The sequence below is a fragment of the Garra rufa genome, chromosome 23 (assembly GCF_049309525.1).
Source record: "Garra rufa chromosome 23, GarRuf1.0, whole genome shotgun sequence".
In the NCBI taxonomy this organism is placed as follows: domain Eukaryota; kingdom Metazoa; phylum Chordata; class Actinopteri; order Cypriniformes; family Cyprinidae; genus Garra; species Garra rufa.
The window spans coordinates 36,939,689-36,957,172 of record NC_133383.1 but is presented as its reverse complement, the minus strand read 5'-3'; the positions used below and the strand labels follow the sequence as shown (position 1 = coordinate 36,957,172).

Here is a 17,484-nt window from a genome sequence, read left to right as displayed (position 1 = left end):
TGTCATGTTTTGACGCCAACGAGGAACTGATACATCAAACATAAAGTGCATAGGCAAACAGATACAGTAGTGTTCAAAAGTCTCAAAATATGGAGATCTATATAAGTTTGTTCACCAAAACAAAATAAATAATTTCGGTCAGAACATTTGAGCTTTCATTTTATGTGCTCTATATACACTACATATACAAAAACAGTAATATTGTGAAAAATTATTGCAATTTAAAATAGTGGTTTTCTATTTTAATATAATTCAAAATGTAATTTATTTATGTGATGCAAAGCTGATTTTTCAGCACCATCACTCCAGTCTTCAGTGTCGCATGACCCTTCAGAAATCATTCTAAAATGATGATTTATTATTAATGTTGGAAACAGTTTATTCATCAAAGAACAGCATTTATTTAAAATAGAAAATGGCTGTCCAACATACACTCTTTACTGACTCTAGAAAGAAAGAAATTAATACTTTTAATCAGCCAATATGTGTTAAATTGACAAAAAGTGATAGTAAAGACTTCTAAAGATTTCTATTTTAAAATAAATGTTATTTTTAATTTTTTATTCGTCAAAGAATCCTGAAAAAAGTATCACAGGTTCCAAGAAAATTGTAAGCAGCACAAATGTTTTCAACACTGATAATAAATCAGCATATTAGAATGATTTGAATGAAGGATCATGCAACACTGAAGCCTGAAGTAATGACACTGAGAATTTAGCTTTGCATCATAGAAATAAATTATATTTTAAAATCTATTAAAATGGGAAACTGTTATTTTAAATTGAAAAAAATATTTCACAATTTATTTATTTTTATTTTTATTTTTTCTGTATTTTTGATCAAATAAATGGAAAAATCTTATGGATCCCAAACTTTTGAACATCAGTGTATGTTTAACAATCAGTGAGCATGTGACTAAAGACTAAATTATATATGTGACCCTGGACCACAAAACCAGTCTTAAGTCGCTGGGGTATATTTGTAGCAATAGCCAAAAATACATTGTATGGGTCAAAATTATTGATTTTAAAGGTGAACTTTAAAAGGTGATTTTCTCAGTATTTTGATTTTTTTGCACCCTCAGATTCCAGATTTTCAAATAGATGTATCTCGGCCAAATATTGTCCTATCCTAACAAACCATATATCAATAGAAAGTTTATTTATTGAGCTTTCATATGATGTATACATCTCAGTTTTGTAAAATTTAACCTTATGACTGGTTTTGTGGTCCAGGCTCATTTTTTTGTTCATCATTAAATATGATCATGTCTCCTCAGAAGAATAAACCACTGGATTCAAATGGATTATTTTATGATGTTTTTATGTACTTTTTGATATGTGAATGCTTTGGTGGTGGATTTTCAATAGATGGGAAAAAAATATTTTTTAGTGAACCAAAGTTAAACTATTAAAACCACTGTTCATTACAAAAAATGAAATAAAACTGAATATAAATATTAGATAAACATTTTTTTAATAAAAATTTGAAATGCTTGGCAAGTAACTGAAATATGTTTAGGCTGAAGGAACAAATTACTAATTGGAATATGTATAAATAAAAAAAATAAAAATAAAAAAAACGGAAAATACATAATTTCAGCCCAGTAATATCTTTCTGCCCAAATAATATTTTTTAATTTTTTAATAAAAAAATAAATAAAACTATGACAGAATAGGAATAACACAAAAACAATATTGGGGTGAACTAACCTAGAAATAAACATTTTAGAATTTTGTTTAAGAATACAAAACAAAGAAAAATGATGAAAAATATGTATGCTGTCACTAAAGATGTAGTATCAAATAATTTAAAAAAATGGATTGCTTCCATTGTCCTCTTTTTAAAAAGCTGTAGATTTATAAATACATATGAGGACAAATGCTGTAAATAACATCAAAACAAGAACTTGCAAGACCTCTTTAGTATCATGGGTCTCTTTCTTACTCCTGCAGTGTCCTCTGCTGGGCCATTTAGATTATTACATCAAGGGTCTTTATGTCCCATAAAACACAAAAAAAGCATAGCAAACCGCAGATAAATGGTCTATTTACAGAAAGAACCTTCATCCTAAATAAAAATCACATTCACACTAGCACTACAGATGGTACAAACATGCCACTCAGCAGCTCTGCCACCCAGGAGAAGAGCATCTTCTCTTTATCATTTTCTGTGAAGTCACACTATCCATAATTGTTGCATTTGTGATGTTTTTATTTTTATTGATTTATTTTGGATTAAATTAATAGTTCCGGCAAAACTTTGCTGAAAATGCTCACCTTAGGCCATCCAATATGTAAATGAGTTTGTTTCTTCATTGTAACAGATTTGGAAATTTAGCATTATATCACATGAAGATCCAATGGATCCTCTGCAGCAAATGGGTGCCGTCAGAATGAGAGTCCAAACAGTTGATAAAAACATCACAATCATCCACAAGTAATCCACACCACTCCAGTCCATTAATAGATGTCTTGTCAAGAAAAAAAGCTGCACAAATCCATAAATCTTAAAGGAGAAGTCCGGTGTGATATTGACCTAAAGTGTATTGAATCATGATACCGAGTGTGAACGTACCTTGCATATCTCATCTCGGTTTGTGTCCTGCAGTCCGAAATCTGGGGTCAGTTAGCCGATGCTAACAACAGGTTGTCAATGAGAGTGAATAGGGCATTGGAGTAACCATGTAAATAAATCACTGTTTTATGCCATTTACGAGGTACAAAGTAGCTCCACACTTCATTGGTAGACTTCCAAGGGCCCTGACATTTAAAACGAGACATTGAGAACTTTGAAAAAGCACCGGTAGTTTATTTACAAGAAGATTTATACAGACATTCCCCTTAGTAAAATCACCGGTCGCCGCCATCTTGAATTCAGTCACGATAATTCGAGTGACGAGCAGGAAGGAACTTATCAGGTTATCAACTTATCAGGTTGTAGTTTCCTTCCTGCTCGTCACTCGACTTATCGTGACTAAATTCAAGATGGCGGCGACCGGTGATTTTACTACCCTGCTGAAAAAACCAGCATATGCTGGTTTTTTCAGCAGGGTAAGGGGAATGTCTGTATAAATCTTCTTGTAAATAAACTACCGGTGCTTTTTCTGAGTTCTCAATGTCTCGTTTTAAATGTCAGGGCCCTTGGAAGTCTACCAATGAAGTGTGGAGCTACTTTGTGCCTCGTAAATGTCATAAAACAGTGATTTATTTACATGGCTACTCCGATGCCCTATTCACTCTCATTGACAACCTGTTGTTAGCATCGGCTAACTGACCCCAGATTTCGGACTGCAGAACACAAACCGAGATGAGATATTCAAGGTACGTTCACACTCGGTATCATGATTCAATACACTTTAGGTCAATATCACACCGGACTTCTCCTTTAATAACACTTCATCCAGAGAAAAAGTCCATCACTTGTTGTCCTCCAAAATCAAAATTCACCCACATATCTGTACTGTTTTCACTAAACAGTGTTTGATCTGTGCATATTTCTCTCCTGATTCAAACAACTTGACTTTTTTTTTTTTAACTCAGAAGCAATGGTTTGAAGTTAATTTATCTTAATGATAGCCTTGTTTTTTTTTTATGTTTTTTGTTTTTTAAAGGGGTCATCGGATGCCAATTTTCCACAAGCTCATATGATTCTTTAGGGTCTTAATGAGAAGTCTCTAATATACTTTGATTGAAAATTCTCAATAGTAGTGTAAAAAAACACCCCTTTACCTTGTCAAAATCAGCTCTGCAAAATATCAGCTCGTTTTATCACTCATATTAAATGCAAATGAGCTCTGCTCGCCCCGCCCCTCTCTACTGAGGGATTATGAGCTGTAATGTTTACTTTAGCCGCATTTAGCCACGTTTAGCTGCATTTAGCCGTGTTTATCGGCAAAACTTGCCAACAAGCACATTATTAAGAAAGGCCATTTGCAAAGATGCATAAAAAACCCTTATACTCACTTCTGCTGTGGGTGAAGCTGCATCACGAATGATTTACACAAACATAGATGCATATGTAGATCGGGAATTGCGCTCAGATGTGGGGAATAAATAACTACTGCTGTGTTCATTATTCCATCCAACAACAGAATACCTCAATCGCTCAAGTTACACAATGGCAATCATATTCAGACTGTTTCAGCTCAGTGAGGGCGGGTCTAAGGTAAAACGTTCATGTCAATCAACAGTGTTTTGTCACAATGACAAGAAGCTGAGAATGACCTGATTTTAAAAAGGGGATATTACTTTTAAAGATTAAAAAATACCACTGGGTGGATTTTTATCATTGTAGGGTGGTTGTTTAAACAAACTGCCAACACACATTAAAGTTAGTTTTGCATCCGATGACCCCTTTAAAAGCAGTTTGGACTCTCACTCTGACGGCACCCATTCACTGCAGAGGATCCATTGGTGATAAAATGATGTAATGCTACATTTCTCCAAATCTGTTCTGATAAAGAAACAAACTTATCTACATCCTGGATGGCCTGAGAGTAAGTACATTTATATCAAATTTTCTTCTTTGAGTGATCTATTCCTTTCTCCATTATGAAATTTCCGGATCGTCACAATAGATTCTCTACAGACATCTCAATTTGAACTAAACAAACAGCCTGAACATGGCCGGTTACCTTCATGCTGCACGCTAGCTCCATGAGCTTCTTGGCGTTCTCCTCAGAACGATAGCGTTTGGGCACTGGCACTCGAAAGAACTTCAACGCACCCTCAAAGTCCGTCTGCAGCAGGTCATCTTTAGACGTCTGTGGACAGACAGAGAGCTTTTAAGTACGTTTCAAGAGGCAGACAATACTGCTCCCTCATGTTGTGATCTTGAGTTAATGATGCTCATTTTCTGCCATTGAGGTGTGATAGTGATACACCGGTCTCTTTTCCTATGGGGATGAACAGCTGAGATTCACTAAGTAACGTCTGATCACACTGTTGTGTAGCTGCCAATTATTAGGTGTGTAAATTATGTCTAACATCCTTGTAATAGCTGTAACCATGGTGATGAGGCATAGATGGTTTGCAGGTTAATTGTCAGGAAACAACACCGGCTTGCATATTTATTATATCTCCTTGGTGAAACAGCTGAGGAAAAAAGATGAAAAGATGCAACTTTACCTTTAATAACGCAAGGGCCACATTGAAAATGACACTGATGCCCTGAAAGGAGAAAAAACAAGATTGAAAGCATCAAATCTCGATATCAAGTATATTTTAATGCCCATGTCACACGTTTTAATAAATGTTAGATAGGATGTTGCTATATTGCCATGTTCTCAGATGCTGCACTTATTACTACTTTGACAAACTGGCTATTTATTAAATGGTTTACAAATATCATATTAAATGTATTCTATAGAGTAACAGGAAATGTCCTTAACTATAAGGTGAACTAGTGCCACAAAACCAGTCATAAGTAGCATGTGTGTATTTGTAGCAATAGCCAACAATACACTGTGTAGGGCAAAATTATCGATTTTTCTTTTATGCCAAAAATCATTAGGATATTAAGTAAAGATCATGTTCCATGAAGACAGTTTTTACATTTCATACTGTAAATGTATCAGATCTTAATTTGGACAAATTTAAAGGTGATTTTCTCAATATTAAGATTTTTTTACACCCTCAGATTCCAGATATTCAAATAGTTGTATCACAACCAAATATTGTCCTATCCTGACAATACCACACATTAATGGAAAGCTTATTTTTTCAGCTTTCAGCCAATGTATAAATCTCAATTTTCAAAAATATTTACCCTTATGACTGGTTTTGTGGTCCAAGGTCACATATTTGAACTAAGGCAGGTAAGAATGAAATGTTACCTCGCACAGCAGAAGGTCTATGATGTGAAAGACCATGTAAAGAGGAAATTTGGCTGTGAAGAGTGTGAGGAACCACTGGGAGGCATACATGTGCGCCTCCAAACCCAGGTTCAGGAAGTGTGCGTACAGGTCTGGAATGCATTCCTGCAACACACAGAGGCAAAGACATTGAGAGCACAGGTCTTAGATGCTCACTGTGATCCATCCATGTGTATAATATGTAACAGTTTCCAATAAAGTATTAAGCAGCATAACTGTTGCGATAATATGAAATGTTTCTTGAGCAGCAAATCAGCATATTAGAACGATTTCTGAAGGATTGTGTGACACTAAAGACTGGGGTAATGATGCTGAAAATTCAGCTTTGGTCACAGGAATAAATTATATTTAAAAATATAGTCACATGGAAAGGAGTTATTTAAAATGGTAATAATATTTCACAATATTACTGTTTTTACTGCGTTCTTATCAAATAAATGCAGCCTTGGTGAGCTTAAGAGACTTTCAAAGACATTAAACAAATCCATCTTCAAGCTTTTGAACAACAGTATGTGTATTTTATCATGTAAGACCAGCAGATTTTTTTTTTTTTTTTTTTTTTTTTTACAAGAAATACACTTACATTTCAGATATATTAATAACACATTTGTACTCTTATAGGCAATCTGTCTTACTTTATAAGACAAAATATATGTGTTGGAGATTACTTCTTCAAGGGAAAGAATAGCATATATATTTAGTTGTTTAAAGGGATACTTCACCCAAAAAAGAAAATCACTATTTACTCACCCTCAAGCCATCCTTCTGTAGGTGTATATGACTTTTTTCTTTCAGACAAATACAATCAGAGTTATATTAAAAAGTGTCCTGGCTCTTCCAAGCTTTATAATGGCAGTGAATGGGTGTTGAAATTCTGAAGTCCAATAAAATACATCCATCCATCATATAAAGTACTCCACATGGATCCGGGAGGTTAATAAAGGCCTTCTAAAGTGAATCAACGTGTTTGTACAAGAAAAATATCCATATTTAAAACTTTATAAACCCTAATCTCTAGCTTCCGTTAACTGTTGTATCCACGTTCACAAGAGAGTGGTGTTCCACAGATGACAAAGGAGGTAGAATTAGAAGTACAAAACAAAAATGTTCAACATAACCCAAGAGAAGACTGGTTTTCCTTTGCTGTAAACAAAACTTGGTTTTCTCAAGACTAAGGTTGGGTATCATTTGAATTTTATTGATTGGTTTTATTGGTTCCGATTCTTAACAATTCCTAGATTTGATTCCAATAGCATAAAAAAGTGACTAAGTCAAAAAATTGTATTCTGTATTTTTACAGCTTTTGGTTGCAGATTAATTAACATGCACAAAAATCAGCAGCCTACCAAACACTTACAGTGCCTTGCAAAAGTATTCATACCTGTTCATTTTATTGGCTTTTTTTTTTTTTTTTTTTTTTGCAGCATTATGTCAAACTGCTTTAAATTAGTTTTTCCCCACATCAATTTCCACTCCATACACCGTAATAATGACAAAGCAAAAACCAGATTTGCAAATTTTACAAACACTGAAATAAGTACATTGCATAAGTATTCATACCCTTAACTCAGTACATAGTTGAAGCACCTTTACAGCCTCTTTTTGGGTATGATGTGACAAGCTTTGCACATCTGCATTTGGCAATTATCTGCCATTCTCTGCCTCACCTTTTCACCTCTCAAGCTCTGTCAGCTTGGATGGGGGCTGGCAGACATTTTCTAGAGTCCTAGTTGTTCCAGTCGTCTTCCATTATGGATAATGGAGGCTACATGCTTCTGTGAATCTTCAATGCAGCAGATTTTTTTCTGAAATCTTCCCTAGATCATTGCCTTAACGCAAGTCTGTCACTGAGCTCTACAGGCAGTTATCTTGACCTCAGGACTTGGTTTTTGCTCTGATATGCATTTCAGCTGTTAGACCTTTTTACTCTTAGAGGTGTGTGCCTTTCTAAATCATACTCCTTCAAATGAATTTGCCAGAGTTTAACTCCACTCGAAGTATAGTAACATCTAGAAGCAATATGAATGCTCCTGAGCTAAATTTCGAGTGTCCCAGAAAAGGGTATGAATACTTATGCAACAGTTTTTTATTTCTAATAAATTTGCAAAGTTGTTACAAACCTGTTTTGTGCTTTGTCATTATGGTGTATGAGATGTAGGGGAAAAAGTAATTTAAAGCAGTTTAACATAATGCTGCAACAAAACAAAATGTGAAAAAAATCAAGTGGTATGAATACTTTTGCAAGGCACTGTACAGTATGTCTAAGAGGAACTTTTGCTTATGGTTTTAACAAAAAACACCATGGCAAAAACAACTATACTAATAGAAATTTAAAACATTTAATTGTTAAAGAGAAGTAAACGGTAATAAAATAGGAACAAGCCAATAAATTAGCAATAGCATAAACAAATACAACTGAGGTACAGAAAATTAAATCAAAAGTTTAAAAACACTGCATAGTTTTCTTTTCATAAATAAAATATAGATTAACCCTCATTAAAGTTACAAAAGATTTTCAGTCAAGATCAGTGAATAATTTTTTTGTTCTTGGATTAGCGTTCATGACGGCATGTTTATTAGGCTGCTGTCTCTTTAACACTGAATGCAGATCTAAAAATACTGCTACACATGTGTTTTCTTTCTCATCTGTTTACTTTCACTTAAGACAAAATTGTCAGCATTTATGATAACATACTGACATATTTTTGTGCATATTGGGTGGTAAATGTGCGTAAGCGTGCAAGTTCTTTCCCTTCCCGCGCTTAAATCATTTGATTTTAAACATTAAAATAATTAAAATGCGAACGCAGGAATCGTTAAGCAGAATCGAAATGCACGTGTCTAATCGAATACCAAATACCCAGTTCTTGGAAAATTGAAAATGGTTCTAAATTGGAACCGGTTCTCGATACCCAACCCTACTCAAGCCTAGTATATTCTTACTAATGTCGGCGTACGTGAACGAGTTAGCAGATGCTAGAGATTACGGTTCATAACGTTTGAAATATGATTTTTTTTCTTACACAAACGCATCAATCTCAAATCTTAACACCCATTCAATGCCATTATAAAGCTTGGAAGAGCCAGTACATTTTTTTAATATGACTCCGATTGCATTCTTAAAGAAGAAAGTCATATACAACTAGGATGGCTTGAGGGTGAGTAAATAATGGGGTAATTAGCATTTTTGGGTGAACTATCCCTTTATTTTGTCCTTACCTTTGCATAATCTGTCATTATTTGCAATCAAATATGTGAATTTATATTCTTAGTTTCTAGCACTAACCTGCATGAGTCTCTCCAGTTGGAAGAACTTGCAGTGCAGGTCTTCAAAGTTCTGCTTGAAGAGCTCCCTGAGACCGTATTCAAACATGATCTTGACCAGCACGCTGAACGCCTGCTCCTCTGGCATCTACAACCACAATTGCAGCACAAACAATCACTGATCTACCACACCACACAGCTTAATGTTATAATCATACCATGCTGACAATATCAGACAAGAGGGAATCTCCACTAGATGGCACTGTTTAAAATCTCAAAGGATGATGTCATATTAATTTAAACCAACTTGAGGGTGCAAACAGTCTATCATTCTAATGCAACAGTATAGTTTTGACTTAAATATTATAAATATGCAAATATGTATTATACTAAATGGTTCTAGACCTCATTGGTTTGAACTGTTTTGCTGTTTTGACATCTGTGACACTCACGTGTAGCAGCAGCACAGCAGCAAGGAAAGACTGTCCTTGACAGTAACCAATTTCTTCATCATACACAGAGTATGCCTGCAGGATGGAAGATGCAGAATGTTTCAGTAAAATTATGGATAGTAATGCTTTAAATTAACCGCTTATTATAACATAATAAATAATAAAATACCAACCCAGAAACAACTACGCAGTTTAAAAAAAATCTTTCTTAGTAGAAACATTCTCTCAGATCTTAAATCTAATTTGCGACCCTGGACCACAAAACCATCACAGATATGGCTATCACAGATACAGCTATTTGAAAATCTGGAATCTGAGAAAATCACTTTTAATGTTGTCTAAATGAAGTTTTTATGCACATTACTAATCAATAATTAAGTTTTGATATATTTATGGTAGGACATTTACAAAATATCTTCATGGAACATGATCTTTACTTAGCATCCTAGTGATTTTTGGCATAATAAAAAAATCAATCATTTTCACCCATACAATTTATTGTTGGCTATTTCTACAAATACACGTACCAGCTACTTAAGACTGGTTTTGTGGTCCAGGGTCACATTTGTGCTTTCACATATTCAAACTCACATGTGATTGATTATGAGAAACATGAGATCTGAAGCCAAACCTAGAGCTTCCTGTCTTCAGTGGCATGCTTAAATATGCAGAAGTACGAATCGGATTTGAAAGCTTGATGATGGAATACTCACAGACTGACCTACATACCACTGAAAACTGTGTTAGAATGTCAGCTAATATTGTGACAATTACAAACTGTAGTGCTAATAAACTTTGTGAACTGTGGACTGAGAGAACTGAATCACACTGTGTGGTCAATATGAGAAATCTATAGTGCTGTATGAATGATGGCGGTAACAGTCGGAGAGTGGGGTTGGTGAATTATTAAGAGACGCCCAAAGATGGAAACCCAACCATCAATCTCCTAATTTCCCTTCTCATTTGTGCACATTAAACCCAGTGACCTCACTGTTTTAGGGTGAAAATTTGAGATGATTTCAGGGTGTTTTGTATTTGTTAAACATTTTTATCTCTATAACAACCTAAATTGTGACCATGGACCACAAAACTTGTCATAAGGGTCGATTTTGAGGGGCCAAGCACCGGCAGTCTATGGCAGCCCATAGAACAGTTTGTGGGAAAGCTGTGAAATTTGGCACACAGATAGAGGACAGTCTCAACATTAACCATAGCGAATTTGGAGTCTCTAACTCAAACTCTCTAGCGCCACCAAAATTTCAATCATTTTATGCTAAAAAATTTACAAATCGTAAGTTTTTTTTTTTCTTTTCTATTTTTAATAGATCGTCCTAGACCACTGGTCTCAAACTCAATTCCTGGAGGGCCACAGCTCTGCACAGATTAGCTACAACCCTAATCAAACACACCTGATCAAGCTAATCAAGGTCTTCAGGATTACTGGATAATGCTGAGAACATTGATACCAATTATGCCATAATTGGATAAACTTCCTGTCTGCCATTTGTTAAAAACCTACTTTTTCGAACTCCTCCTAGATCATTAGTCCAATTTTCACCAAATTTGATTCAGATCATCTTCAGACCATGCTGACAAAAAGTTATGGATTTCGTGTCGATATACTAAACAGTTTTCGTTTAGCGCATCAACAAATTTTCTGGAAAGATGCCAAACCGCATCTGAGGCTGTATCTCTGCAAAGCTTTGACATATTGACACCAAATTTTGTATGTGCCATTGTGCCTCACACTGACCAAGCCACATCAATTTGGTAACAGCGCCACCTATTGGTCAAGAGCAATAAACCATTCATTAAACATTATGACATTTCTAAAAATGCTAATAACGTTTGATTGCATTAGCCTATTGTAATGAAACTGGTCTCATATTCCATACGCCATTTTGCTATATGTTAAAAACCTACTCTTTCAAACTCCTCCATGACCGATCATCCGATTTTTACCAAAATTCAGTCAAATCATGTTCAGAATGAGCTGACAAAAAGTTAGGAATTTTGTTTCGATAGACCGAACCGTTTTTATATAGCAATGCAACAAATTTGAGCCATGATGCCAAAATGACTGAAATTGAGGCTTTATCTCTACAAAGCTTTGACATATTGACACCAAAGTTTGTGTGTGTCACTGTAACCTCACACTGAACACGTCACATCAATTTGATAACAGTGCCACCATTGGTAAAAAGTGATAACCCATTAAATCATATTACTAGTGGTTGTTTTTATGACTTTTCACCCATATTTTTTTGATTAAAATAATATGAAAAAATTGGTCATTGCTTCAGTTGCTCTGCCTTGCTTGCCTAGTGCTTGGCCCCGTAATTGCTGCTTGCAGCTATATATTTTGTATTTGAGATTTATATATCACCTGAAGCTGAATAAATAAGCTTTCCACTAGTTTGAAAAAACTATTGAGAAAATCGCCTTTAAAGTTGTCCACATGAAGTTCTTAGCAATGCATATTACTAATCAAAACACGTTTTTACATATTTGTGGTAAGAAATTTACAAAATATCTTAATAGAACATGATTTTTACTTCACATCCTAATGATTTTGCCATAAAAGAAAAATCGATAATTTTGACCCATACAATGTATTTTTGGCTATTGCTACAAATAAACCTGTGAAACTTAAGATTGGTTTTGTGGTCCAGGGTCACAATTAACCATCAGAACCATACCCATCACTCAATCATTACCCTTGACTTTGACACCTGTTATGCAATAGAGTGTCTTAATACACATAACATTTCTTAGGAGTTAAAAAAGAAAATCTATAAAATAAAAGTTTATAAAGAAACTGGGACAGTCCAAAAGTGCACATTTAACTTTTCTTAATGGTAGGAAATTGATTTTGCAGAGCTGGAGATGATAAATGAACAGGAAGAGAGCAGAAGTGCAGAATCTGGGCTGAGCAGACAATTTGAAAGCAAATGGCAGACAAGTCATCTGCTCACCTTACAGATCTTATAGAGAGAGTCCTGCCCATCACCGCCCGTGTCTTTGAAGTAGTCGTGTGCAGGAAACGTACGGTTAATGTCACGAGTGATGGCGCTGTCCTGTGGGGATTCCTAATAAAAGACAAAAGAGAGAGAAACAGAGAAGTTTTACCACGAGGCACAGCTGAGAGTCTGTGTAATGCCAAAATATAAAGTTAGATTGCAATGTATAATACAATGTAAAGGGCAAATAGTGTGATTTCTGTCTTTGTCCCAAACTCAATAGTCAATGGTTAAGATAATGTTGTTATATGAAACTGGTCTCCATTTGCTTTCATTATATATAGACAAATAACTGCACATTGGTGTATCGCTACGAAACTCTGTATGTGTCTTCGGCACCATGGCCTGACAGTACTCAAAAAGTTTGAGGGCAGTGCCACCTTCTGGCCAAAAGTTATAATGGAATTTTTTAAAATGCAAATAACTTGTGTTTACATTAGCCTATTGTAATGAAACTGGTCTTGCTATATTCCTTGGATAATGCTGAGAACATTGATACCAATTATGCCATAATTGGATGAACTGTCCGCCATTTCCTTTTTTGAACTCCTCCTACACCGTTAGTCCAATTTTCATCAAATTTGAATCAGATCATCTTCAGACCATGCTGGCAAAAAGTTATGGATTTTGTATTGATATGCAAATTTTAGTTTTATTTAGCGCATCAACACATTTTCTGGAAAGATGGCAAACTGCATCTGAGGCTGTATCTCTGCAAAGCTTTGACATATTGACACTAATTTTGAACGTGCCATTTTCACCTCACACTGAATTTGGTAACAGCACCACCTATTGGCCAAGAGTAATAAACCATTCATAACACATTAATTATGACATTTCTAAAAATTTTAATAACTTGATTGCATTAGCCTATTGTAATTAAACTGGTATCATAATCCTTGGGTCATGCCAAAAACATACATACCAATTATGCCATAGTTGGCAAAATTTCCAGTTTCAGTGAGACCGGTTTCAGTGTCTTTGTCCCAAACTCAATAGTCAATGGTCAATAATCAAATTGGTCTCCATTTGCTTTCATTATATATATGGACAAATAAAAGCACATTTGGCTTCTGTCCACAAGGGGGCAGTTTGCATTGTGCTGCTGAACAAATGGGGGACCAAAACCCAAGATCTTTTCTCCTCCATGCACAGCTCAGATGTCTTTCTTGAAGCTTGACAGCCCCTAGTCATTGTGTTTTTGTTATACGTAAATGAACATCATACAAATTCTTTAAAAATTATTTTTTGTCCTCCACAGAAGACAGTCATTTCAGAAGGACTACAAATGACCAATCTCTTTCAGAAACACAGATGAAACTCACAAATTTGCCCAAGCGTTTGGAACAAACATCTAAACTGTAAGCTAGTAGATGTGACTCCACAGAAGAACTGAGAACTGTTATCTTTCACTGGCTCACTAAATCGGCCAATTAAAGCCACTGGGAAAAAGTCACTCAACACAATTGATCCAAGAGTGAAAGAACATGTAAAATGTCATGACAAATCCTGTGGGGGTGCCATGGGGATGAAACTGAAAGCAAAAGACAGACAGGGAGCCACATACTCTAGAGGAGATGTTACATTACCACTCCACAGGAGTTCATTGCGATCCAATTTCAATCTATTTAATTTAAACAGGCTACTTGGGATTGTACTGTAAGTTCCTGTGGATTTGAATGACTTAAGATGTTGCTAAAAGGATGACAAGTAACTGAAGAAAGCAAATACTTTGGTGGTCAGTGGCTACTGTCAAATGTTTGGTTACCAAAATTCTTCAAAATATCTTTTTTTGTGTTTAACATAAGAAAGAAAATCATACAAGTTTGGAACAACCAAAGTTTGGCTGGTTAGTTTTAACAGTTAGTCCCTGCTGGTAGATGCCTTAACAATGCCACATAAGTTCTTGTGTTTTTGCAAGCATTATAAACTGCACAGAAGACCTACTGGTCAGAAATTAGAAACTGCTAACATTTGTATAATGTGCTCACCGTGTAAAGTTTTCAGAACAACAACAACTCTCTAGACGCAAAAAAAACTAGATCACATTAAACTAGATCGCTCCCTTAATAAACAAAGTGTGAGCGCCTGGAGCTGCAGACTGTTGACGGACAGCAGTTCCTATTTCTGTCACACTGCAAAACCAGCCACTTTATTTCCCCCCATCCATTATTGCAGCCGTTACATCAAAGCCAGCTCGTGATAGCACAAAAATGCTGAATTCAATTACTCTGGATGCTAAATTTTGCTCTTAAAACTAAGAGTCATAAACAAAGCACAACGCAATGCCCTTAGTTTATTTCTGTTCATGTTATACAGTTAAACTAGTTTTTGGATCATTTCAGTATTTTTGGTAATACAAAAGAAAACATGCTACAAAACTCTAATAATAGATACTATAATAACAGATAATACAAACATCTATTTAGAAGCTTGAGGGCAAACTGCTGCCTCATTCTTTTTGCATTTCAAAAGACAATAATGCAAAATGTTACATAATGCCTGTTAGTTATTACAGCATACAACAAAGTAGTGAGTATGATTAGTGGAGTAATCAGATACTCATATAGATTTAGAACTACTTGAGGGTAAGTTGTTCATCAAGTTAGTGTTTTTAAACACTATACATGTATTCCAATATAATAACTCAAATCAGTAACAATTTAAACAATATCTTTTATTTGTGAACTCATATTCAGCTGTTCTTTTTTAAGTATTTAACTTTTTGGATCATCGGTTAGTCTTATTTATTAACTTATTAGTCACAGACTTAGAGATTAGAGATTTTCTTTGTTATTTGATTTTTTTTTTTTAATTTGGAGCCAAATGTCAAAATTGTCCAATGGTGTGACTGTCTCAAGCATGGCTCAATAAATGAAAATGTTTATAAATTAAAAAGCATAAAAATGTTAATAAATACCTTGGGCATATTTGTACAAGTGTCTATTTTAGTAAATGGCAATCATTCTGAAAGTGTAGGAACTTGATACATTTTGTCTTTGAAAACCATGTCCTTTGGTGTGACACCATATCCTGATTTAAAATCGACCAATTCCAAAAAAAAAAAAAAACATATTTTCAGTCATGACATGTGCACATGGTACATTTTTGTCTCAGAATTGTTCAAAAATTTAACTTTTTTGCAACCACTTACGTGTTTTTTTTTTTGTTTTTTTTTGTTTTTGCAAGTGTTACGTTTTGTTTTCCTTTGGTGTGACACCCCTAAACTATATATTTTTAATTAAAAACTGTATGTTAAACTACACAATCATGGAAAATGATGCAAATGTGTCTTGCTAACGACTAATGATAGGTTAGCTCGGAACAGCAAGGTCACTAATTGACACAAAAGGCTGAAATGTCCTATGGTGTGACAGAAAATGTCCACCGGTGTGACGCAAGGTTTATTTGTTTTGTCATTTTTGATCACTTTCAGTGTTCTTAAATGGAATAATTACATAAATTAAAAAAAAATTCTGATGTTTTTGCAGAAAACTGTTATAAAGTGTCATGAAAATAAGTATACAATGTGATTGTTTTTGCATCAGAAAGAATTCAGTCTCTTAGTTATACTGATTGACTAAGACACTGAATTTTATTGATGAAAATTATTTTGTTTTGTTTACAAAATATGTTAAAATAGTTTGTATCAAAATTAAACCTTTTTTCTCCTTTGACATGTTCAAAATTAAATAGAAATACTTTAAAACAGATTTGTTTTTATCTCAAAATATCTTTAAAAAACAGTTAAGTATTGCAATAGGGGAGATATAAATATCACTCATCTTAAAAGGGTAGGATTTTCAGCAGTTTTGAACACATGACAGCAAAGTTTATCTTGTTGTCAAAGTTTGTCTTGAAATTGTAACAATGAAAATAAATAAATCTCATGTTATTTGTATAATATTTATGGTACATTTTAACTCTTTTAAAATGTTTAAAAAGAACAATGAAAGAATTGGAAAAGTTAGTGACCCTTTATATTTTCTCAAAGATCAGACTTCACACTACATAAATATATGTCTTTATATGTATAAACAGTCAAGCCCGAAATTATTCATACCCCTGGCAAATTCTGACTTAGTTACTTTTATTCAACCAGCAAGTTTTTTTTTTTTTTTTTTATTAGAAATGATACAGACGTCTCCCAGAAGATAAGACGATGTACAAGAGGCATCACTGTAGAAAAAAACTATTACTCATCTTTTATTTACATTCGAACAAAAAGCGGCATGTCCAAAATTATTCATACCCTTTGCAAACTATCACAGCCTATGGGAAAATCCAAAGTTCTATACCATTCCAAATAGTCCAAGCTGTTCTAAAGCATCCTAATTATTGTGTCATTTCTAATTAAAAACACTTGCTGGTTAAATAAAAGTAACTTTAAGTCAGAATTTGCCAGGGGTATGAATAATTTTGGGCTTGACTGTATGTATTTTACAAAAAAAAAAAGGCTTTTTTACTTCTACACTTTTTAACTGTATTTTCTAATATTGGCATTGTTTTATTTTTTGCACTACAATTTTTTTTTCGCATCCAATATTTTGAGGAGGCACTGCCTCCCTCGCCTCCTCTGAGGAAAAACATTTACCCTGGTAGATATGGCGAGATATGGTTTCCCAACTCTTTTCGGGTATGTATGTCTGGACGGCGGGGTTCAGTCTGAATTCAGGACACCATGTTTTATTCATCCGCTTTCCAGCACAAGGCTACATTCTTCTCCAAAAAGCATGATTAATATCAGTCGTCACGTTCTGCCTTTCTTCCACCAGACTGAAAAAATGGTGACAGAAGGAATGGAACAAGGCGATGAAAGCAAAGGAATATGTCTTTTGCTTTCACGCATTGTTCCATTCCTTCTGTCACCAAT

The 17,484-nt window shown here is 34.6% G+C and overlaps 1 protein-coding gene across 2 annotated transcripts in view; it reads right to left on the bottom strand.

Annotated features, from left to right (window-relative positions):
* rabgap1 (RAB GTPase activating protein 1) overlaps positions 1–17,484 on the bottom strand; it is a 130,030-nt gene that overhangs the window by 26,070 nt on the left and 86,476 nt on the right. For both annotated transcript variants that reach the window (XM_073829635.1, XM_073829636.1), the window contains 6 exons: positions 12,567–12,680; positions 9,592–9,666; positions 9,162–9,287; positions 5,837–5,980; positions 5,130–5,171; positions 4,637–4,765 (listed from right to left, as the gene is read on the bottom strand). In XM_073829635.1, coding sequence (XP_073685736.1) covers positions 4,637–4,765; positions 5,130–5,171; positions 5,837–5,980; positions 9,162–9,287; positions 9,592–9,666; positions 12,567–12,680 — 630 coding nt within the window. The remainder of the gene's footprint in view (positions 1–4,636; positions 4,766–5,129; positions 5,172–5,836; positions 5,981–9,161; positions 9,288–9,591; positions 9,667–12,566; positions 12,681–17,484) is intronic.